General features: G+C 46.0%; 1 protein-coding gene across 1 annotated transcript in view; it reads right to left on the reverse strand.

Moving 5' to 3' along the window:
• Positions 1–23,242, reverse strand: part of PAPPA (pappalysin 1) — a 238,374-nt gene that overhangs the window by 171,455 nt on the left and 43,677 nt on the right. Inside the window, exons 3-5 of the mRNA XM_057721438.1 lie at positions 13,690–13,835; positions 9,084–9,377; positions 1,734–1,926 (exon numbers count right to left, since the gene is read on the reverse strand). Of these exons, the coding sequence (XP_057577421.1) occupies positions 1,734–1,926; positions 9,084–9,377; positions 13,690–13,835 (633 nt within the window). The remainder of the gene's footprint in view (positions 1–1,733; positions 1,927–9,083; positions 9,378–13,689; positions 13,836–23,242) is intronic.

A 23,242-nucleotide genomic window follows, 5' to 3' on the forward strand; every position in this document is an offset into this window, starting at 1 on the left:
TTTTCCGCGATCTCATTCATCCAGCTGTCAAATGAAGGTTCTAGATTCAGGGACTGACAGTCGTGCGGAAAACTGGGGCCCAAGTTTAATGTGATGCCATGATCTAATATATTTTTTACACACGCACATGCACACGCACACAGACAGCTACCCATACTTGTGAGAGCTCCTTGCCACATTTTGTGGCCTTTTTGAGGGGAGGGGTAACACCTCCTTCATAATTCAAGGTTTAGTAGGACATAATGAAAGTACATGAGAGCCTGAGGTAAGATATTCCAAAATGTGAGTCGGAGCCCAGCTTCTACCACCACCTTCTACCACCTTCTATGGGCTTTTGGTCAAATCTCTCCACCTTTGTAAGCTCCAATCCTACCCTGCCTCACTGGCAAATGAAGAAGTTGATTCCCCTGTTACAGAATTACTGGAAAGATTAAATGAGATTTTGTATGTAAAGCATTTAGTACAGAATCCAGGGCAGAGTCAGCACTTGACAAACGGCAGCAACCACAACCACAGAGTAATAGTAATTAATCATTAACTGGTTATTCATTTCCACCATCGTCAATGTTATATCATCATCAGTGGATAAAACATCCCCAAGAAGGGCTGGGAGGAGGCAGTATACTAATCTACCCTAAATTATAGCCAAGCTCCAACCAAAAAGAGATGTCAACGTCTTAGTACGTTTTCATGACCCTTAAAAACCCCCTAAAGCTTGAGCTCCTCAGAGAGTCCCCATGCTCAAAGGCGCCAGAAGAAACCGTTTGATTCACGTTTCCACCTTCAGGCCACTGAGGCATCCTTAGACTCCCTGTTCAGTGGAGAATAAGACTCAGGGAGGGACAGTGACTTGCCCAAGGCCACACTACTAGTAAGTGAGAGGAGCTGAACCGAGGTATCTTGTGCCTCCGTTTATCATCCTCTGATCATCTAAAAGTCCTACCTTCAGTTCTATAAAGCAACACAAGGCACAGGCCAAGATTCTAATTATACAAAAATATATGCATAGGGCCTCGGGCAAGCCACTTTAGCATTGCCATATACACACTACCAAATGTAAAATAGACAGCTAGTGGGAAACAACTGCATAACACAGGGAGATCAACTCAATGACGGGTGATGACCTAGAGGGGTGGGATAGGGAGGGTGGGAGGCAGACTCAAGAGGGAGGGGATACGGGGATATAGGTATAAATACAGCTGATTCACTTTGGTGTACAGCGGAAACTAGCACAACTGTTTAAAGTAATTATACTCCAACAAAGATCTGGAAAATATATATATGTGCAAAAAAAAAAAAATATATATATATGCATGTGTATTCATGTATAACGTACCCTTCATATACTATATGTATATGAAGGTGTTAGCGCATTAACCAGAGGCAGTTTCAGCTCCCGAGCTCACGGAGATGAGACCTCCATCCCAGAGGAGGTTCTGGCAACAGAGATTTCCATGTTCTTAACGCTAAAATAAAGCTAAACACTCACCACTTAAAAGATGCAACATGACTCATTAATTTCGGTTAGCAATCATTCACGTACTGCCTGACCCCCAAATCTACAACACGCCTATACGGACCAGTCACTGTGCTGGTTGTTGCGGGCACTCGTTAAACAAGATCAAGAACAGAAAACACAGCGAAATCCCTCTCCAAGGCTGCTGCTTCCCTTCCAAGTTTCCCTCTTCTTGGCAGGAGAGAGAGGGATCAACACTTCACAGGCCCACACTCACCTTTCAAAGAAGTGGCCGTCGATGGGCGGGAACCACTCCAGCATCACGGAGTCCGTCGTGTGGCCCACGATCTGGGGGGCGAGGGTGACAGGTGCCGGCTTCCTGGAGGGCTGCCAGCTCTGGTACACCAGGTCCAGGTAACAGTGCATTCTGGCGACTTGATTGGGCGTGAAGGAGTCAGTGCAGTCGTCATCTGCAAGTGTGCAGAGGGAGAGATAAGAACCTCGCAGCACGGGAGGGCGGGCGGGTGGGCGGGCAGGAGAATGATGATGTCTCCTGGCGGCCCAAGAGCCAGCACCCCAGCCCTTGCCAACTCAGAGCTGGCCTCTTCCAGTGCTCAAGAGTTAATGGTCTGTGAACAAATTAGTGCAGTCATCACTTCTGGAGACAGGTGAGAGGGAAAAGGAGGAAGGGGAGGGGGATGGAACTGAAAAGGCACGTCTGAGCCTGGAGAGGGAGGTCATGGATAAGGACAAGGGCAAGACAAGCTACTTCCCACGGGCCCAAATCCACTGGTCAGTCCGTCACACATCCCCGTATCCCCTCCTTCCCCCGCCACTCATTCAGTCTCTTACTCATCCGTTCATTTTCTCGTCTGTTCACCCACTCACGCACTCATTCTTTCACGCACTCATTTGCTCCTTCACTCACGCCTTCACATGCATTCCCCTGCTCGTTCATTAATTCTGCTATTTACTGAGGCAGTGATACTGGCCTTCAAACAAGCCTTCTGAGCATCAATTCCATATTCTCTGCTCTCATACAAGGGCCACCGAAACTTAAAACACTGCTGACCTTGGGGAGCTACCTGTTTAGTTATACAGTGAAGGTCAATTTGTGTTGTGGGTCAAGGTGGTTCAAGTCTGTGATGCCAACCACCGATGAAGAGGAGATGGTTTGTTGAGGAAGGTGGATGAACCGGAGAGGTTTCTGGAGGCGGAACTGGAGGTCGACCAGGTTGCACGGCTAAGACTGAGAAAGAAGGCTGGGGGATGGTGGGAGGGGGAGCTCAGGACCACAGAGGAGATGTGTCCTCTGCAGCGAGCGTTGGCCAGAGAGTCAGGCAGCTCCAGAAGTAGTCCAGGCTCAGTGTTCGCGGCAGGAAAGCAAGGAGCTAGGCAGGGGGCACTGTGCTTTGGGCACATATAACTCTCCCATTAGTTTTGAAGTAAATACTATGATGTCTGCATTTTACAGAGCAGGAAATTGAGAATGAGAGAGGCTTAGCCACTTTTTAAAGACCACAGAGCTAGGGGCAGATCTGAGATTTGAACCCAGGCAGTCTTGACCCCAAGGACATGTTTCTAATCAATATGAGAACTTCTTTCTGAGCGTACATGAGACCTTGTATGGGCAAAGTATCCTGAAGGTGCTTGATAAATAGGAGTTGAAATTGAGTCTGAGGGGCTGGAATACAGTCTCTTAATGTCTTTAGATTTAATGACCTCCAATTCTAGTCTCTCTTTTCTAGGATGTGGAATGAAGGCCATGACCGGAGACTTGCCCCCCACTCCCTCCCCAAGGAAGAAGCTGGCCTCCTGTCTCTCCCCCCCAACAGCTCTATTCAGCTGCCCCAGGGGCCGAGCAAGGCACTGTTTTGGCTTGGTTTCCAAAAACACCACTTCCCAGAGGTGTCCGCCTGGTCAGGGTTTCTGCAGCTGGGCCCCAGACGGAGGAGCACGGGGCTCGCCAGATCTTAAAATAAACCTGCCACTGGGAATCCCGCAGCATAAACTCACTTCCCCTTATCAAACAAACAGAAAATAAGTTTGGGCAGGTGCTGGGCAGTTAGACATGACCTTAAGAATCCAGCTTGGGAAAGGGACATGGGTGTGAGGAGGTTATATGCAGAAGCTGCCTCTGATTTCCTTAGCAATTTTCCAGTCTCCTTTCCAGCACCATGGAGACGTCTTTCATACATTGGGTGTCCTTTGGAAAACACTGTAAAACAGTGACTAGTTACATACATCACTCTCAAGCCCAGATACCTCCACGTAACTCTCTGGATTTCAAAAGTTCTGAGAGTCCCCACTACCTGGAGAATAGAGTCCAAATGCACCTGATGGTCTAAGAAGGGTTGGATCATCAGGTACGTTTTCCTCTGTTACTATGAACTTTGCACTTCATCCTGAAAGCTTTGGAAAAGCCACTGGATAGGTCAGAGGCAGGAGAAGGACATGATGGCTAAGGAAGGAGGGGTTACATAGTTGGATGTGTGCATGAGGAATCTGGAGTCAAAAGATTTTATGCCCTCAGTGCTTCGGTTTCCCCATCTGTAAAGCGGAGAGGAGGATGATGAGAATGCTTATGTCAGAAAGTGCAGCAGCATCGAGAGGTACGATCAATGCTCAGTGAGTGCTCACTGCCTCGGGACTGGGAACAGTGCCTGTGTGTGTGTGTGTGTGTGTGCGCGCGCGCGCGCACGCATGTGCATATGCAACAATGTGGGCAAGTGCTGGAAAACTAGAAGCAGGAAAAAAAACAGAATGTGAAATATTCATTCTCTTTGACCTTGCAACATCATATTTAGGAATTCAACAGATCGATACTCATGAGCAAACACGAGGGAAAACATATGTACATGGATGTCTTTTGAAGCATCACTGACATAGTAAAAATATTAGAAATAACACATCTGTCTATTCATAGGGGGATGACTCTGCACATTAAGGCACATGCACAGAATAGAATTCTAATCAGTCATTTCCAAAATAAGTGACTTTAAAACTCAGGTCCCTTGTGTATGAATTGGGGACAATTAAATCAACCCTGCTACCTAGAGGTGTGGTGTGGATTCCATGAACTGGAGCATACAAAGCATTTACCAGGATGAATGACGAAGAAAAACTGCAATTTTTTTCCTCTCTACATTTTGATTCGTTTGTTTTCCCTCACCCAAAGCATATTTTCCTTTTGTAACTTACAGATTAGCTGCTTCCATGTCTGTCAATAAAAAAGTTTGAAAAATAGATAGGTGATAGAACCTGGTTGGAGAATGGAACTGTATCTGAACTTTAAAGCTGTAGTTGGAAAACGTCCCCCGCCCCAGGGAAATTCACTTAGAGACTGAACTGCTACCGGAATCTTGGGTGAGGTACCAAGGGGTTTCTGTTTATCATAAAGGCTCTGCATCAATTAGCTAATGTCTCACGTCAGCCCCTCTTAGCTTCCTCCCTCCACAGGCTTCCCCTCCTGACATCCGTGACCACTTGATCCTGGTCTCTAGGACCAATCAACCCATCTTGTTCTACTGTGCCCATACTGTTTCCAAGCAGAAAAGCCTCTAGGGATTTCAGTATTCTGGGCGCCTACACCAGTCCCCATGCTGTTGATGTTGTGCCCTGAGTTTGAGAACTAAAGTTTTATTCCCAAGAAAAATTCCCATCTGTAGCTGGAAGGCCACAGAGCATGGAGGTTCAGGGCTTCTACTCCCCGCGGAGCTTCGGCCACAACGCTGACCCCTGACAGCCTCATTTCCGCCTTTTATAAAATAAGGCATCATGATGCTACCTGTTTCCTACAGCCAACGAAAGCATTTAACAAGCTAACCCATTTCTAGTGCATGAATAACTGAGTTGCCCTTTGTAAACAAAGTCTCTGCCTTCTTGTTGTTTTAAAAATAATGATAATGGTATAATGACAGTAACAGCAATAAGTGATTATTTTCACTGCAGAGCCTTTGGAATGTGCCGAGAATGTTACAAAGAAATAAACACCACCTTACACATCACCTAGAGATAATACAATTACTATCTAGTATACATGCATACTGTCGATGGATGTGAATATGTACAGTGCATTCCTGTAACTCTTATCATCACAAACATCATATACATACGTATGATGATATATGACATACATGCCAGGTCTTCCACTACACATTAGGCTCCGGACTGTTTTCACATTACACAGTGAACAAATAATCCTACTAATTGTCACTTTTTCAGCACGCGTTATGGTACCAAGGACAGTTCTAAGGCCTTCCCCTGTATAATCACACTGTCATGCAAGGTAAGGGTGATTAAGCGCCACGGTATTGATGAAGTAATAGACTCAGAGAGAAGTAACTTGCCTAAGGTCAAAGGCTAGCACATGGAGGATGCCAGGAGGTCCCCACACACCAAACTTCACGCTCTGAACCACTATGTTACTCTGCACTGTGCCCTTCAACCAACTTCAGTGATCACATAATGTTGCATCATATAGGTGCCTTGTGATTTATTTCAGCAACCCCCTCTCTTTGGACTTGTAAGAAGCTACACATTTTTCACATGTATAAGCCTTTCTCTTCGATGCCTGGCAGACAGTAAATGCCTAATTAGTATTTGGAGAAGAAACATTGCTAAAAACATTCTTAGGACTGAATCTTTAAACACATCAACTGATGTATTTCCTTAGGTAATACCTCTTACAGGTGGGACTGCTGGGTCAAAACATATGTGCATGTTAAAAGGGACACACAGAACAACACTGACAAGGCACTTGCTCCCGCAGGCTGGGGAAGACCTGGTTTCTGCACTCTTGAGGAGGCCGCCCTGGAGGGTCGTCTTGGTGTGCTTCCTATGGCCTAGTATCTTCAGGAAGTAGAATCTGACCTTCTACTTGCCCGGGGATTATCCAACAGCTCAACGTGACTGCACTGACCCAGTCCTCGACTAGGCTTGCCCCCATCACCTGCCTGGTGTCTGCTTAATCTGAGAAGTTGGGACTCTCTCAAACTTCTCCAGTGTCAGAAAGGGAGCCAGATAATTACTGCTTAAATGCAGGCTTTGCAGCAGAAGGCATGCCTTGTTTTCACTGTGTGACCCTGGAAAAGCGACTTAAACTCCCTAAGCCACACTTCCTGCATCTGTAAGATGGGTACAGTAGTAATAGCACTTACCCCACTGGGTGATTTTGAAGATTCAATGGGACAAGCCTATGAACTGTTTCCCGCAGTGTCTGGCATGCTACAGGAACTCAGTAATTTCTGTAGACCTGCCACCAAGTCACGTTCAATTAATGAAAATTTCTTCAGACTAACAATTCAGTTCCCCAGTCTCACTCACCCTGCTTTAAGTGCTTAACAGCCACAAGTGGCTAACGGCTACCATACTGGGCAGAAGAGACACAGGACACATCCATCTGTGCAGAAAGCTGGAGCACCCCGGAAGGAAGGAACTCCAAGCAAGCTGACCCGACAAGGTCTCCACCCTCTTGCCTTGACTGCAAAGCCCCTGTGCGTCGCTTTCCCCAGCCCTGAGAACCCGATCCTGGTCTACATTTTGAATTTCATCCAGCTGCTTTTGTCACCTCATCTATCAGAGATCCTAAGGAAAACAAACATTTCAAAGCGCGTGGTCGCCTTGAATATGCTTTTGCGGGTGTAAGTTTGTTATCGTAGCTCAGTGAATTAGTTCTGCTGTTAATGGGTCACTGAGCTGAGGGGTTCCTTTAAAAAAAAACAACATTAAATCAATCACCCTTTAGAGCTGTACAAAGGGGAACAAAAAAAGATTTAGTTTATGGGGGTCTGGTAGCTAGTGGCAGCTCTTGGCCCCTAAGAGGCCGGCAGACTTCCAAACCCATGTTATTGTTTATTTTTCATGTGCACTGAGCTGGCCAAGGAAAGGTGCTACAGAAATGGAGTGTCAGCAGGGCCCTGTGAGGGGACAGGGCACCGGATGTGGGATGCAGGCTTGGCTGGGAATGGGAGCCCAGCAGGAATCTGCTTTTGAGGAAATACCCAGGACTCGGGTCTTTTTGAGAGACCCAAACCTAAGGACTATTCAGGGTGCCACAGGTAGGTACTGACCCTTCAAGAGACCTCAGGTGTGAACTGTAGGAACCTTAAGCTGGAGAGACCCCCAGAGGTCATCGGCCCAAATGAGAAACCCAGACGAACCACGGGCAATCATCAAATTCACTGGATTGCAAGACAGATCTGAGGCAAAGCCCCAACAGAAATGGAAAATTGTTGCAAGGGGGCTCCCCTGGTTCAAGCAGAGATGGAGGCCTAGGGTCACACAGCCACTCAGGGCAGCCCCGAAGCACCTCTGTAGGACAGAGTTTGAAAAACCACCCAAATTGCTCAATATCCCACTCAGCCATCAGCTAGGTTCTCATTTCAAGAGTGGGGTGAGAATAAATGAGAAAAAAAATACTTGGAGTCAGATGAGCAATCTGCGGCCAAAGATTTCAGTCGGCCTCCGTATCGTGTTGTCATCTGTGAAATGGGCCTAGTTCCTACCCCACAGGTTCCCTGTGAGAATTAAATAAGATGGTGTATATTAAAGTCCTTTAGGAACAATAAATTTTACAAGTAGGAATACCGTTACTGATAAGTATTAACTGTGTATACCTGTTATTAGAGAATTTATTCACTTCCTTCCTGCCTGCCTTTCTCCTTCCCTTCCTTCCCCTTCTTCCCTTTCTTCTTAACAAAGAATTTTTAAAGCATAAGGCCCTGTGCTAGGTACTGACAATACAGTGATGTCTTAGAGGCAATCTCCGCTTTCAAAGAACTCACTTGTCTTGGTGGTGTAAAGAAACACAAAATGAATATTATACTAGAATTGGATGCTGGGCTACCACGTGCAATTTTGCAGATGGTACCCTACCCAAAGGCTCTTGGCTTAGGGGGCCCGTGGTGAAGGCGGTGACTGTCCTAAGGAAGGGATAACTTGTTCTAATTTGCCGAAGATTTTATAAGGGCTGGAATCGGCCTTGATATACACTAAAAGGAAGTATAGGGCATCCTAGAATCCAAAGAATGAGTCATTAACACTCTTATTGGTGGTATTCAAAAGGGCTTTGAAAGGACATGTGCAGTTAGGTAAAAACACATCCATCTTACACAATAATTTCATATTTGCAAAACCAAAAGCATTCTATGTTTTTTTTTTTTCCTGCAGTAAAACAGTGAAGGAGCATGTGAGAGTTTTGTGTTTTAAAAAAAGTTTCAACATCCACCAGCTTAGAAAATTACAGCTGCAAAACTAGGAGGAACCTTGGATATCAGTTCCAAAGATTCCATTTTCTTGAGAAAAGTAGGACCTAGAAAGGAAACAGGACGGACCCCAAGGCATTATGTGATCTTGTGGCAGAGCTGGGCCTTCTACCCAGGTTTCCTGACTTTTGTTCCTGGTCAGTTTCCTAAAGTGTCTCTCTGAGGGGCTCTCAGATGCAACCCCTTCCTTGCATCCCTGAGGTGCTCATTGAAAGAATATTATCTTGATGATTTGGGGTGAGGAATTGTTGGATGAAGAAATCTTAGAAAAGGTAAGCAGCTTTCTTGAGGCTGCTCTGAGCCAGAACTGGAGGCCACGTCTGACACCCAGCCCCGGGCACCGTGCAGAGTGTGGGCCTTACCTGCGTAGCTCATGAAGTTGTTGTAAGGAGTGTTGAAGAAGCTATTAAAGCCACAGGTGTCGTTCCCTGGCCCTGGGTCACCGCAGAACTTGTGTTTTGGGGCTGGGTTGGTGTCACTGCAGAGGTCTCCGGTCTCAAAGGAGGGCTCTGTCTCCATGCAGGGGTCGCTGCAAGACTGGATTTCCGAGATGCCTCGGAAGATGTGATAGAGGCCCAGGCTGTGCCCGAGCTCATGGATCATGGTGTGGGTGTGCCCAGGAATGCCGTAAAAAGAGGGATTTAAGACGATGCCACCTGCAGGAGGAAAGCCAGAGCATTAGACAAACTGCTCACCCTGCTTCCTGATGCAGGAATCCCCAAATCAATCAAGGGTAACTGGGGTGCTGCCCAAAGTAACCACAGGTTTCTCCACTCTATGACTCCACTGCTGAGAGTTGTTACGACTTGTGGTGTGAATCACTGACTGAGGAGGAAGGAGCCTCAAAGTCATTTTGTGCAATCCCTTCCTTTTTCAGTTGAAAACACCAATGCTTAAAGAAGTGAGGCAACTTACCCAAGGGGATTTCAAACTACTTAGAAGAAATACCACGATGAGAATTCAAGGACTTTGATTTCTGGGCTGGCAAACATTTCAGCTGCAACTTCTTAGGAGGTAACGCACGCCCTGGTTTACAAATACTCTACACACATTTGTTTAAAGGAAGCCCGCATGGCCAGACACCTTGGTTCCGGTTCTCACTGTGCCTTCCCTAACCCTGTGAGGCTGAGCAAGTCGACTGCCATCTCTGAATCCCATTTTGCAGCTCTGTACCTGAGGAGAGTGAATGTCCATAAAGGCCAGCACCATGGTGTGCTCACCGTTACAACACTGGTCAAAACAGCCACTGTTTCTCAAGCTTCCATTATGTATCCTCAGGCCCTGGGCTCAGTGCGTCACGCGTATAATCACACTTAATCATCTCACAACCCAAGAAGAGGACCACTGACTCACAGAGAGGTGAAGTAACTGGCCCATGATCAAATGAGTAAATGGGGAGCTGGAATCTGAACCCAAGATCCTTGGGGTCCAAAGCCAAGGGTCTTAATCTGAGCTCTACTGTTGACGCCCACCACAGGGTCCAGAAGATGGCATCTCATTAAACAGATATTGAATATGTGCTGAATGCTGGCCAAATGAAAGACATTTTTTTGAGGCCTAAGTAAACACGTGCAGGCGGCTGGCACAGTGCCTGACACACAGCAAGGACCTCACCTACTGTGCAACCACTTGCTACTCCAAGTGTACCTTGAGAACAAGAAGCATCAGCATCCCCTGCGGGGTGATTAAAAACGCAGACTCTCGGGCCCCACCCCAGACCTACAGAATCAGAAGAAGTACTTTAACAGCAGCCCCGCCTGTATGTTCCCGTCTGAGAAGCGATCGTCTACCCCACGTCTTAAAAAAATAGAGCTTTGCTTCCCTTGGCCAGATAGATGGACAAGATCTCAGGGAAATCAATGCATAGCATGGTTCTGTGCTCATTTTTAGGCATTGGAGAAATATATACAGGCTCGCAGGGAGATATGTCAACTGGAAAATCCAAGTGTGGGGAATTCCCCGGCAGTCCAGTGGTTACGCTCCATGCTTTCATTGCTGCGGGCTCAGGTTCATTCTCTGGTCGGGGAACTAAGATCCCACAAGCTGCCCAGGGTGGCCAGAAAAAAAAAAAAAAATTCCAAGTGTGTTTAAGGGAAGGTTAAGATTCAAGTCTGAGCAACCTGCAAGCAGTGACTATAAGGGCAGAGCAGCATCCTATAAAAGTACGGTGAGGAGGCAGGGTCGCACTAATTCGGGCTGGCAAGCCCAGAGGAGGCGTGGGGGAGTGTTATCTCGGACTGAACCGCTGGGAGGGTGAGCCTGCTCAGTCATGGGGCTCCTGGAGTCTATTAATTCTGAACTGCTCCGAGCCTTCCAGCACAAAGATAAAGATGTATGAGAGGGTGTGTGTGTGGGGGGTGTGTGCATGCGCATGTGTATGTGAGAAGGGGCAGGCAGAGGCAGGGAGGAAGAGAAATTGAGACAGGAAATCTCTCTCAATTATTTTCTGTCAATCATAATATGAAACATAATCCCCTTCCCACCCAAGGCTTTTTCCAGGGATCATGGTGTAACAGCAGGAAAAGAGGGTAAAAAAAGAAATGTATGGTTCTAATAAATTGGGTTTGATTGGGCCTACTGCAGAGGAATTGCTTATGATCAAGATGTCTCAGGATGGGGAGGCGGCAGCCTGGGAGGCCAGCTGGGGTTAGCCTGACATGGACTGAAGTTTTCATTCTGTTTCGCACTGGCTGTGTGCTCTTGGGAAAGTGACTTTGCATCTCTGGTGTGCTCTAAAACAAACAGCTATGAGAGTGCCGATGATTCTCTATCTCTCTGGGAAGCTTTAATATTGAAGTAAATGGGGAATGGGGGGCTGGCAGGACCCCACAGGTATTTCCAGGGATAATGACAGGATTGCAGACAATGTCCAACCTAACTCTGTTTGTTTCACCTCATTCCCTCCCGATGATCTCCTTTTCACAGAGCGACAGCACAGAGCTTGAGTCCTGTTTCACTGCTTCTCTTAAAAGGTGAAATAGCTTGAGGCTGACATCATCCTGAAATACTATAACATGCTATGGATTTATAGCCTTCTGTATTCCTGGTCCTCAGCCAGGCTCTGAAATTCATGGAATTATCAGGAGTGCTTTTTTCTAACCTTAGAAGCCTGCAGTCCAACCCTTCTAAAACTCTGATCATGACCCTTTTGGATGATTTCCAAGAGGACAGAATTTCAGCACTGAGAAGGGTCTTTGGAGACCCTCTAAGTCTAACCTATTCATTTAAAAGCTGAAGAAACTGAGACTTGGAGAAGGAAAGAGACTTGCCTAAGGCCACCCTGCTAAGTTAAGTCACAGCTGAGAAACAACCATGTACTTTGGCTCTGAGCCAGCAAGATTCCCACACATTATGTAGGCAAGTGATATAAGCGAATCAGCTTCAGCTTGCCTAAGCGGCACACTCTCTTCTGCCCAGCCCCTGCCTGTCTAGGTCTGTCTGTCTGTCTACCCATCCATCATCTATCTCAGGGTTTCTCGACAACAGCCCTACTGGTATTTTGGGCTAGATAATTCTTCATTGTGAGTACTGTAGGAGATCTAGCAGTATTGCTGGCCTCTACCCACTAGATGCCAGTAGCATTCCCCCATTTGTAAAATCCAAAAATTTCTCTAGACATTGTCAAGTATCTCCTAGGGCATAAAAAATCCCTCCAGTTGAGAACCACTAGATATTTATTTTTGTATCTGTCTATTTACACAACCACACGTGTGTGTGCACACATACAGACACAAATTCGTTTCACTCTCTTAAAAACAACTAGCAAAAGACAGCGGTCTGCAGGGAACGAAGTCTAGAGTTTGACTCAACACAAATTTATTGTCTGAAGTCGCAGAGTCCCTTATCTCCAAGATATTGCGGATTTAGAGCAGTTACTGGACTCTGGCTGTATCACCGGGAGACCAGACAGGCCTGAGGAAAGATCCAGCACCATCACTCTGCTGAGCCCTAACATTCTCAGCTGAACACACTCACTGAGTCACCACTATTCACTGGGATAAATAACAGGAACATTCTAACACGGGGAAAACAACTAAATAAACTGCAGTGCCCTCACTCAATGGAATATTACGTGGCTATTAAAAAAAAGTCTTGTCTTTAGAGAACGGGACACAACCCAGAGAGATGCTTTGCTCTTGTGACGTTAAATGAAAAACAGTCGGGTAGGAAGTAATTCTGAAGACTGCTGCAACACGGGAAAATGTAGATAGCATAATATTAAATGAAAAAAGAACACAAAATTGCAGCTATGCTATGAATTCAAATGTGCACAAGTTAAAAAAAATGCACGTCTACGTATAGACATATGCTGGAACAGAACATGGAAAAATTAAAATTAAAGAACAACAATGTTTGCTTACAGGGCCTGGTTCAGAAACCATTGTCATTTCTGACTTTCGGTGATTGGTTTGTATAAACATCTGTCTTGTTTATGGATATGCATAATTTGAATGTAAGAAGAGTTCCTGGTGGTGTCGGTGGGTGGAACATGGAGGAACAGGGAGTTCTTACAAACTTTTGCCTCTTTGGTATCTTTCAAGTCAACCCATCGCTGGCTGGGCCAGCACAATGTGGTTACTAGGTTGAGAAGATATTTGCGTGAACTGAGAGGCAGGGGGTATAAGAAGAAAGCAATCAATGAAGAGAGCAGGAAACTTAAATTTCAATCGTGGGTCTGCTGCTGATTTGTGTGTGACCTTGGATGAGCCCCATTCCCTCTCTGGATCTTAGTTTCTCCATTGGTAGACCAGGATTAATAGCACTGTGCTTCAAAGCATCACTCGATGGCTGAGAGATGAGGAGTGCTAAACAATTTTGAAAATTAAAAAGTGATAGGTCAATAGGCTGTTCACCACCACCACTACCACCGCCACCATCAGAATCTTCACCCCCACCATCATCATCTTCACTACTACATATATTCCTGTACTCATCCCATTTCTTCCTGAAGAAGTTTCTAATTCTCACCTAAGTGCATCAGGGCCTCCTTGTCCCACGGCCAAGTTGCTACTCCCGCCAGTTCCTCCTCTGAGGAGTTTGCAAAGAAGATATTGAGGTGTGTTGATCCATCCAGTCTAAGAATGTTCTTCAGCTCATTAACATCCAAATATGCTCTGTAAGAGAAAAAGAACCTGGGCTGTCATCACTAACCAAAAAAGGTAGTAGTCAAACAACAGGTACACCCAAATTAATTGAGTCTTGATGTACCAGGCACTTGGCTAAGCATTTTACAAACATCACCTCATTGACTGCTCCCAATAATATTATATGGTAAGTGAGATGATCCCAGTTCACAGATAAAAATTTAAGTCCTTGTAACTTTAAGAAACTTGAAGGTTGCTCAGCTTATAAACAATAGGAGAGTTCAGTTTAAAACCTAGATTTATCTAAAGTCAACATCTGTACCCCTAAGGACTCTGCTTATTGACTAATGACAGGGCAACATAACATAGACACAGATCGAGAACAGACCATGGAAGAGATAACGTGTGTTCTAGTATTGGCTTCTTCCCTCCTTCATTCATTCACTATGGGCCTCAGACCATTTATTTGACAAATACAGAGCTGTGCTAGGAGGCCTGCTTTGCATCTCTATTCCAATCTTACAAGGAGGCGTTATTACTCTGTTCTCAAGATAAGCAACATGTGGTCCAAAGGGATTAAACACGTTGCCCAAAGTTGCAGAACTTGGTTTCAAGGCCAATTCCATCTGGCTTGGAAATGTATGCACTTTTCACTGGGGCATTGTCTGCCTCCCATAAATGATTCTACATTCTGTAAGCCTCTATTTCTTTGTCCATAAAATAGACTAAGAGATATCGTATTTGGGGTAGCTGCCATTGTAGATATCTAGAATAGGGACTGACATGTTTGGAAAGTCAATTAATTCCCCACGCTACAATCATCAGTTCTTTACGCCGAAGAAACATATATTGGATAGCGAAAGAAATGGTCTTTGGAAAGAGACTGGTGTGTCCCAGCTGCCCAGTAAGTAAGGCAGCTTCCCTTGTGGAGTACGTCTCTGCCATCAGGACAGGAATGCTAAAGCTTTGGGTCAGCCCAGACACAGTGTTCAATGGATCATTTTCTACATAGAGAGAGGTATCTTGCTCCTATTCACGCTTCTTTCAGCCCCCGTTTTATGTCTGCCATCTTCTATCTTAGGGATCCTTGTGAACAGCTGAAAAGCATCTCTGGAGTAAAGCTGGGCACAAATCAATGAATGGAAACATGTACAAATAAGCAAGCAGGCAGCCTGACGGAGTGGGCGAGGTAAAGTCTACGAATCATGGGATTTAATGTTTGCTGGGCCCTTCTATATGGTCTGACTTCACGTGGATTATCACCTTTAGTCTTCTTAATAACACCGAGGTAGGTGGTATTATTATCCCCATTTCCCAGGGGAGGAAAAAGAGCCTTACAGAACCTTCATACCTTGCTCAGGTCACAAAGCAAGTGCATCCCTTTTGCACAAGGCCGCCTCTCCGGGGGGTGCTGGTGCAGAGCCTGGCCAGTAGAACACTAAAGATGCTGCCCTTCTCTTTCCCCCCTGGAGTCGAAGAAGGGGCTCCCCACTTGTGAAAGAGTAAAGTCAGAGATCCCCAGCGTGGCCTGAAAGACCCTGTTTCCCCCTTTAGCCTCTCCTCCCTTTGTCCCCTCTCCTGAATTCCCCACTGTGCGTTGTCAGCAAACCGCCCCCTCCCCCAGCCACGACGCATCATCCTCAGTGCCTTCATGCATGGCGTTCCCTCTCAAGGACTCTGCTCCCCATTTTGTCCTCTGATGAACAAATCTAAAGTCCATTCCACTACCACTCCTCCAGGAAGACCTCCCTGATTCCCGTCTCACCTCCACCCTATCTACCATCTCTGTACTCACCCGCCTCCTATAAGGATATGCTCTCCCACTGTTCCAAATACTCCACTGTCTGTATCCACCACTGTCTGTGGCTCCCTGGGGGCTGGGAATGTGCCTAGTTCATCTCCGTTTACCCAGTTCTCCGCACACGGCTTGACACTGGGCAAACACTCAGGAGATGCTGATGCAGCTGAACGGATGTTGGGAAAGAGAAAATCTCAAATATTCAGGTCCCGGCCTCAGCATCAGCACTTCCTTCCTAGGAGGCCTCCGTTTCCTTATCCATACACTGGGATTCCTAACGGCTGCACGGTGCTTCCCAGGGCATTTCTGTAGGTTACAAACCTACACCTCTACTCTGACGGGAAGAGGGTATGTGTGAGACCTACAGGGCCCTCCTGGCCACCCACGTGACCAAGAGCCCATGATGAGTCACATGACCGTAATGTTTCCAGCTTTTCAAAAAAAAAAAAAAGGTGAACATGAGCTGGAGACACAGGTAAGGCCTAGAGAGGGCACATCTGTGTCTAGTGGAACTGACCAGTGATCCTGAGGACAGCCACAGAAGTTGAGATATTGACCCGGAATCTCGCTGCTGTGCCTTCTCTCTCGCAAGATGCCACCTTCAGTTTCTTAGACTAGACGCCTCATAAGGAGTTGGAATGAGTTTCCTGGGATCAGAGCAGGAATGAGGAAGGACGAAGACAACGTGTAGGAAGCTCTTGCTGGGGACCAGCCCCGGTGCTCGCTACACCTGTTGTCGCATCTCTGTGCAGCATCGGAAGCCACGTAGCAGAGTGGGTAAGACGGCTCCTTCTCAAGCCAAAGTCCTGGGTTTGCATCCAGCTCTTCCACTGGATGCCTGGGTGACCTTGGGCTATTGACTCAACTACCTATGCCCCAGTTTCTTTACACACAAAAAAAGGATGAAAATCGTATCTACCTCATAAAGTTACTCAGAGGATTGGGGAAGTTAATAAAGGAAGTGTAAAGGGCTTAGAATAATACCTGGCACGCAGAAACCCTCGGTAAATGTTTAGCTATTCCAATTATTTATCCCCATCTTGCAGATGAAGGAACAGGGGTTCAGAGATCACATAAATATGGACAAGGCCAAGTCCAAATCTAGATGTGTCCAACTCTTCCCTCAACCTCACCCTCAAGTCCAAGCTCACTCAGGGCCATAGAGAGAGGAAACAATGCGTGGGAGGAGAACGAAAACACAGAGAAGCCGAGATTTTCTTGGATCGGGCCCTTTCCACATTATTTATTATTTTCTAATTGATTTGTCCATTTCCATCAGGCGTTCTCTTGGGCAGAGAACACAAATGTTATTAGAGAAAGTCACCTCTTTGCCCCATTGCTCCAGGCTGAGAAAGAGGCAAGGGCAGGGAGATGTTTTAATGGGTTGTTTATTCTGATATAATTGCAGAAACCAATCTTTTCAGGGGGTGGTATTCATCCTGGCCCAAGGCAGAGATGTGAAGATGTGAGATACTGAAACCTCTCCCTTGCTTGTATGTGTTTGTTTTTTTTTTTCACACTTTGAGAAGCCCCCATTTCCCAAAAGAGGGGTCACTCAGGTCCCTGGCCCCACTGGCCCCTCTCCTCTCCAGCTCTTTTTTGGGGGGACCCACCCAAAGGAAAACAGCTCTGTGGCCAAAAGAGTTCCTTCTGCTGGCTGAGGTCTTCCCACCAGTTCAGAGCCAAGCTAGGTGTCTCCCAAAAGTATCAGGGGAAAATCTCAGGGATAGGAATCCATGTATATAGCTTCCTCCCCCATCTCTTTAAGATTTGTTTATTCCCTCTGTCAATGGATGGAGGAGAAAGCACAGAAGGCCAAACTGAGACGGATCATTAGAGTTTAGGGAGGCGGATGATAAGAAGAGGAAAAGGGTTTGCTCAGGGCCACTTGCTTCCCATTTTGCCACTGTGGGGAGGCTGGCCCCGTGTGCATACTATAAATTGGCCACATTTCTTTTAAAAAAAAATTATCCCCATCCCCCAAAATCGATTCAAATCCAAAAAACTCCGTGTGTTTATTAATTTATGTGCAGGTACTACTCAGCTGGACAGACAGACTGGATCCATGGGCAAGCGGCCTGGCCTCTCTGAGCCTCAGCTAGCTCGTGGGCATGCCGGAGGGATGAAAGGAGACAGCTCAGCACCATCCTGGCACACGCTCCCCTCCGTATTTTGGTCTCCTATTTCCTCCTACTGGGAAGAAACCTAAACGGACAGTCTGCCTCCAGGTGGCTCTCCCAGTCTCGGCTTTCAGTGTCTCATCCCTACCACCCAATCTTCTTCCTCTTACAACCTCCCACTCAAGTTACTATGGTTTCCTCATCCTGAGAACCTCTGGTTTCCCCCAAGTATGCCCATTCCCAAAGACTGCCCAGCGGTTTCTCTTCTCTGCCTTACAAGCTCTCTTCCTGAATCTCAGCCTTTTAAAATCTTACCCTCCCTGCTAAGCTCGGCTTACCTGTAACGCGTGCCACGTGTCCACTCCTGACCGCCCTCCTCTGTAAAGTGGGGCGATGATGTCCACCCTCCAGGGGTGTCAGGAGGAGTAGAGGCAGTGCAGAACATGCTCCTCGCACAGTGCCTGGCACCTCTGAAGACACTCATTGACTAGCCTGGGCTATTTTTATTGCATTATTATTATTATATTAATTACAATGAAAATTATTAGTAACAAACCCAAATCATCAATACCACCTCTAGCTGAAAGTGGTTTCTCCCTCCCCAGAGCCCCTACTTTGGATGCTAAGATCTATCACCTTGCTCTGTGTTGTCATCACTGTCTTCTCCATCGGGCTGCAGTAAGCTTCACGCAGGTAGAAGGCAAGTCTTTATCATCCCTGGGTCTCCCTAAAACTTTCCTTCAAGAGACAGAGCTACCCCTGGTTGGCAGCTTTTGAGCGCCTCTCTTGTAAAATGCAAACCTTCAAAACAGGATGAGGAAGCCCAGGGCTCAGGCAAGTGACGTGACTTTCCCAAGGTACCAAATAAGGGGTGTAGACCTCTATTCCCTATCCTGCATGTGACAGAACTTTTGCACCAACTAATAAGGTCACCTCTCCCTTTGGGGGGCTGGTGGGGGAGGGACATAGTTCCTTGCAAGGGGGCACAGCTTGGAGAGTTAAGCATGGGAAGGCCTGTAGCATCCACCCTCCTCCTCAGCTGGACCCCCCTGTGCAGAACCTACATTGCCTGGCATTCTGGCCAGTTCCCATTATGCTAGGCTGTCTAGTCTGCAGCTCAGAGTCCCCATCTATTCAGTGAGCTTGTGAACTATCAGTATTTTCCAAATCACGGGCTACGGAAGGCTAAATCCGCAAGAAGCAGAGGCATATTTAAAGAAAAAGGGTTTCCAACTCAGATGGCTTTAGGACATGCTCTGTTAAACAAGGTTAAATGCATGTATTTTTTAATTGCAAGATTTTTCAGAGTCTTTAATACACAAAACGGGAGTAAGACAGAGTGTGTGTGAAGTATTCCCAAACATATTTGGCCATAATTCTCTCCCCCCGCCCCACTTCTGCCTTTGCCAAAAATCAAATAAGAGCGTAATCAACAGAGTTGGGAAACGTTAGGATAAGTTGGAAAGTCCCTCCTCACTTAGATCCTCTCCCTGACTGCCTGTCAAGAGAGGTGTCTTGGTGTCTCTTTTCTTCCTGCACAGCCCTTCTACCTGGCTCCTGCTGAAGGCTGTGGGTCCCCTGGAATGTCAGTTTCAGGGGGGCCCAGCCAAGGCGCCCAGACTTTACCCCTCTGCCAGGACTGCATTTCAAAGCCATGAGAGCAGTTCTGGAGGGAGATCAAAGCTCTCTCAACTCAACTGTCAGTAGAATATTTTCTTTATGCATCTCACTTGCTGGTGAGTGCCAGCGACATATTTCCTAAATGCACTGGCCTGAGATGGTACAACTATGTAATAATCTCAATGAGAGGGCTGTCAGGGCCTGTTTTATTGAACGAGAAGCAAAAGGGAGCCACATTCGAAATGCAGAACAACAAACAACAGTCCCTCAAATAGAATCATGAAAGGCTCAAGTTTTTCCAACTCTAGAAGCATAAAACACTGGCTCTCCCATTTGAAAGATGGGTGGTGAGAGGTAAGGTACAGTGAGCTCAGACCGAGACTGACCAGGGTCTGTTTCTAGTCCCACTCAAAGCAAACTGACTCCCCACTGCAGAAGTGATAGCTGAGATCTTTGAGAAGTGTCCTGTCAAAGTCCTGCTCCCTGAGCCCGTGATAGGTGCAGGCAGATTACAGGGATGGTGTCGGCCATGTGCTGATGCCCTCAGTTTGAAGAGGGTTTGTCTGAGCTGCGCCTGGCTGAGGAAAATGGGACATTTCCAAGCTAGAGCCTCTTTCAAGTTAAGTGCAAGGGCAGCAGAGTGCCACAGAAAAAGCTACATCTCTCTCTCTCTTTTTTTTTCTTAAGTGAAATGTATTTAAATTTATTTAAGTGAAATTTATTTAAACAGCACAACATTTAAATAGAATATCTTAGACCCCTATTCTCCTTGTAGTCCATGTAGAGAACAGTCTTATACAGTAAGACTCTCTGTTATTTTCATAATTAAATGTTCTTGGATAGAATTCTAGAAAGAAATGGTCCAGACTTAAGTCTATTCTTCATTCAAAGATGTGAAAGTGGGGCATACGTATGTCAAAGTTTGTTACACATATTTTTGTATTTACTATTTTCTTCTGGCATTATACACCAAGACCTATCTAACTGTTGTCATTTTTGGCCTTACTTTTCTTTGAAAAAAAAAAAAGCCACATCCTAAGAGAGAGACAGACTGGGGTTCAAATCCTCCCTCTTCTAGCAAGTGGCCCTGAGACACCTTGGAGAAGGGACTGAATCTCTCTGAACCTCAATTTCCCCATCTGTAAAATGGGGATCATAACATTCAGTGTAGAAAGAGGAGTATAAAAATCCAAAGAGGTAATACACAAGAAAGTCCCTAAAAGACGGCCCGACTCACAAAAAAGCCCTAAGATGCACGATTCTATTCAGCTGGCTCAGGGAGCTAGAGGAAACTGGCCTTGGGTCCCAATGCTCATTGTGTCTCCCTTCCATCAGTGAACCCTGGTTCCCATCACTGGACCAATGTGTCTGTCTTCTTTATTGGCAGTTGTCCTATTTCTACAACTCACAGGGAAAGTCCTGTAACATTGCCTACTTCCAAATTCTGATTGCAGCCTGTCATTCCCAAGGAGGATCTCAAGTCCGTGAACCACTCCTCCCCTTTCAGAACACACCAGACCATTTGAAAGTGATTATCAAATATAAAGATCAAAGCCACTCAAAGCAAGTCATTAAAGCAAGATAAACCTCAGAATGTTTATTGCATCCATAACCTTGTTCCAAATAACAAGCTTTCTCCAAACTGTGACCAGTTCTAAAACCTGGATTTTGTACTTTTATCCCAAGGGCCCTAATGATCTGGACTTTATTCTCCTGTTTAGCTTCATTGTCAGAAATGCCTAAATCTGCCTCTCCTGTAAGAAGAGGCACAGGAAAGAAAAAATGCTTGGGGAGTTTATTAAATTCTCAGAATCCTGAATGATTGGTTTCAAAAATAGCAGCTTTTATAAGGAAGCTTGACATGCAATCTAAGAAAAATGTAACAGCACCAATCAAAGATCAATTGAAAAATTGACCATGCTTTCCTTCTTTTATTGAATAAGTCAGTCTTTCATTACCTCTCCTCTACCTTCCCTCCCTGACTGCCTGCTTTCATTCTTTCCTTCTTAACTTCCTTTCTCCCTGCATATTATTTATTCAGTCTTTTCTGCTTTCATTCTCTGATACTTACTGAGATTATATCACATACCATACTTTAAGCTAGAAACTGGGCATAAAATATAAATGAGACACACTTTTCACTATCAAAGATTTAGCAGTTTTATGAAGGAAACAAGACAAATTATTGGATGATCACAACATGATGTGATAATACTAATAAAACCTACCATCTGGGGGAGTTTACTACACACTGGCACTGCTGAAGCCCTTTTTTATCTCTTTGAAGCTTTACAAAAATCTTGCGTATTAAGTATGAGCATCCCCAGTCTGCAGTGGAGGAAACCAGGGCTCCGTGGGGTGACACCACTTTCCCGAGATCCTCCCTCACACTCACAGATGTCAGATGCAGGACACAGTCCCTAGGCTGTTGGATTCCACAGACTATAACCATTAGCGTCTCACCTTCTCTTATGATATGTATTATGACAGAGGGATGCTGAATGTGAGGGAAGCACAGAGGAATGACACCTACCCAGGTGAAGGGGGGTACGATGCCACTGAGGTCTTCATAGGAAGAATAAACTTTGGACCAAGTGTGGGAGACAAGGAAAATGGCAAAAGCTCCGAAGGCCAAGAGGCCTGAAAACGCACAAGAAGGGTGAGACACTACACGTCCCCTGGTGTGGTTCAAAGCTGGGAACACGGGAGCAAGTTCACAAGATGAGGCCGGAGGGTCAGCAATGGCCACATCAGGAAGGACCTTGTGCACCAGGGAATGGAGGATGGGCCACGTCCTGGAAGCCTGAAGCAGACCTTGGCAGATTTTTATGGAAGAGAATAAAACGATCTGGTTCATGTTTTCCAAAGAGCTTTCTGGAGGAATGTGGAAGATGGACGAGAAGGGGGATGAAAGTAAAGGCATTGGCAGTGGTTTGCAGAAAAGGGAGTGGATATGAGAATATTTAAGAAGGAGAGGCATTTCCGTGCAAGGAACAATTTGACGCTCTGTGGGGGCGGGAGTGAGAGGAGGTGAAACGATGGGTCTGGGCACTGACAAGGTCTATTGGAGGGTTTCTTCTTCATGATTCTCAGATTCTATACATCAACCACCACTACCCATTGCTCCCTTAAACTCTAGGCCCATCAGTTCTGTCTCTGGGGCTGTGCCCTCTACCACGTCACATGGAAGGTCAAGGTCGACCCTTAGGAAAATCACTGGCCTGCAGCTTTGGGCAGAATAGGATCATAGTGAGACCAGGAGATGGGTGGGATGGAGAATCTTGAGGATTTGGATAGGAGGAGAGGAAGGTGCTGATTCAGAGAGGCAGCACGGGCCAGTGGAGAGGTCCTCAGGTCTTTGGATCATCTTAAAAAACGGAGGTGAGAGCAGCAACTTCCAATTTTGACAAATAAATAAAGCATTCAAAAGGTGAAACTCCCATATATGCTGACCCTCATATAATAAAGTAAGTACTAGAGTAGAACTCTAAAGGAAAGAATAAAATAATCTCAGAATAAAGCACACCAATTTAAAATGAATACATTTTACTAGGAACTACCCAGCTTCTATTTTTCTCATTTGCCTTTTTAAAAACGGCTTTTAGAGACTTCTGGGGGAGAAGGCACAGTGTCCGAACACCTGGTTCCTGGCAAACTCAGCTCCACTCATCTCAGTTCCACTCACTTGGTTAACATGACCCATCCTTCCGGACCCAGCCCAGAAGTGACTCTGACCCCTAATGAGTCAAGTACCCATCCTCTCTTCCCTCAGCACCTTGGACTTCTCCACAACAGCACTCATCCAACTAGCTACTTATTTACCTGCAGGAAATTCCACAAGGGCAGGATAATATGTATCTTGAGCAATACTCATTGTTGTCTCCCCAGCACCTAGTACG

The sequence above is a fragment of the Hippopotamus amphibius genome, chromosome 2 (genome assembly GCF_030028045.1).
Source record: "Hippopotamus amphibius kiboko isolate mHipAmp2 chromosome 2, mHipAmp2.hap2, whole genome shotgun sequence".
NCBI lineage: Eukaryota > Metazoa > Chordata > Mammalia > Artiodactyla > Hippopotamidae > Hippopotamus > Hippopotamus amphibius.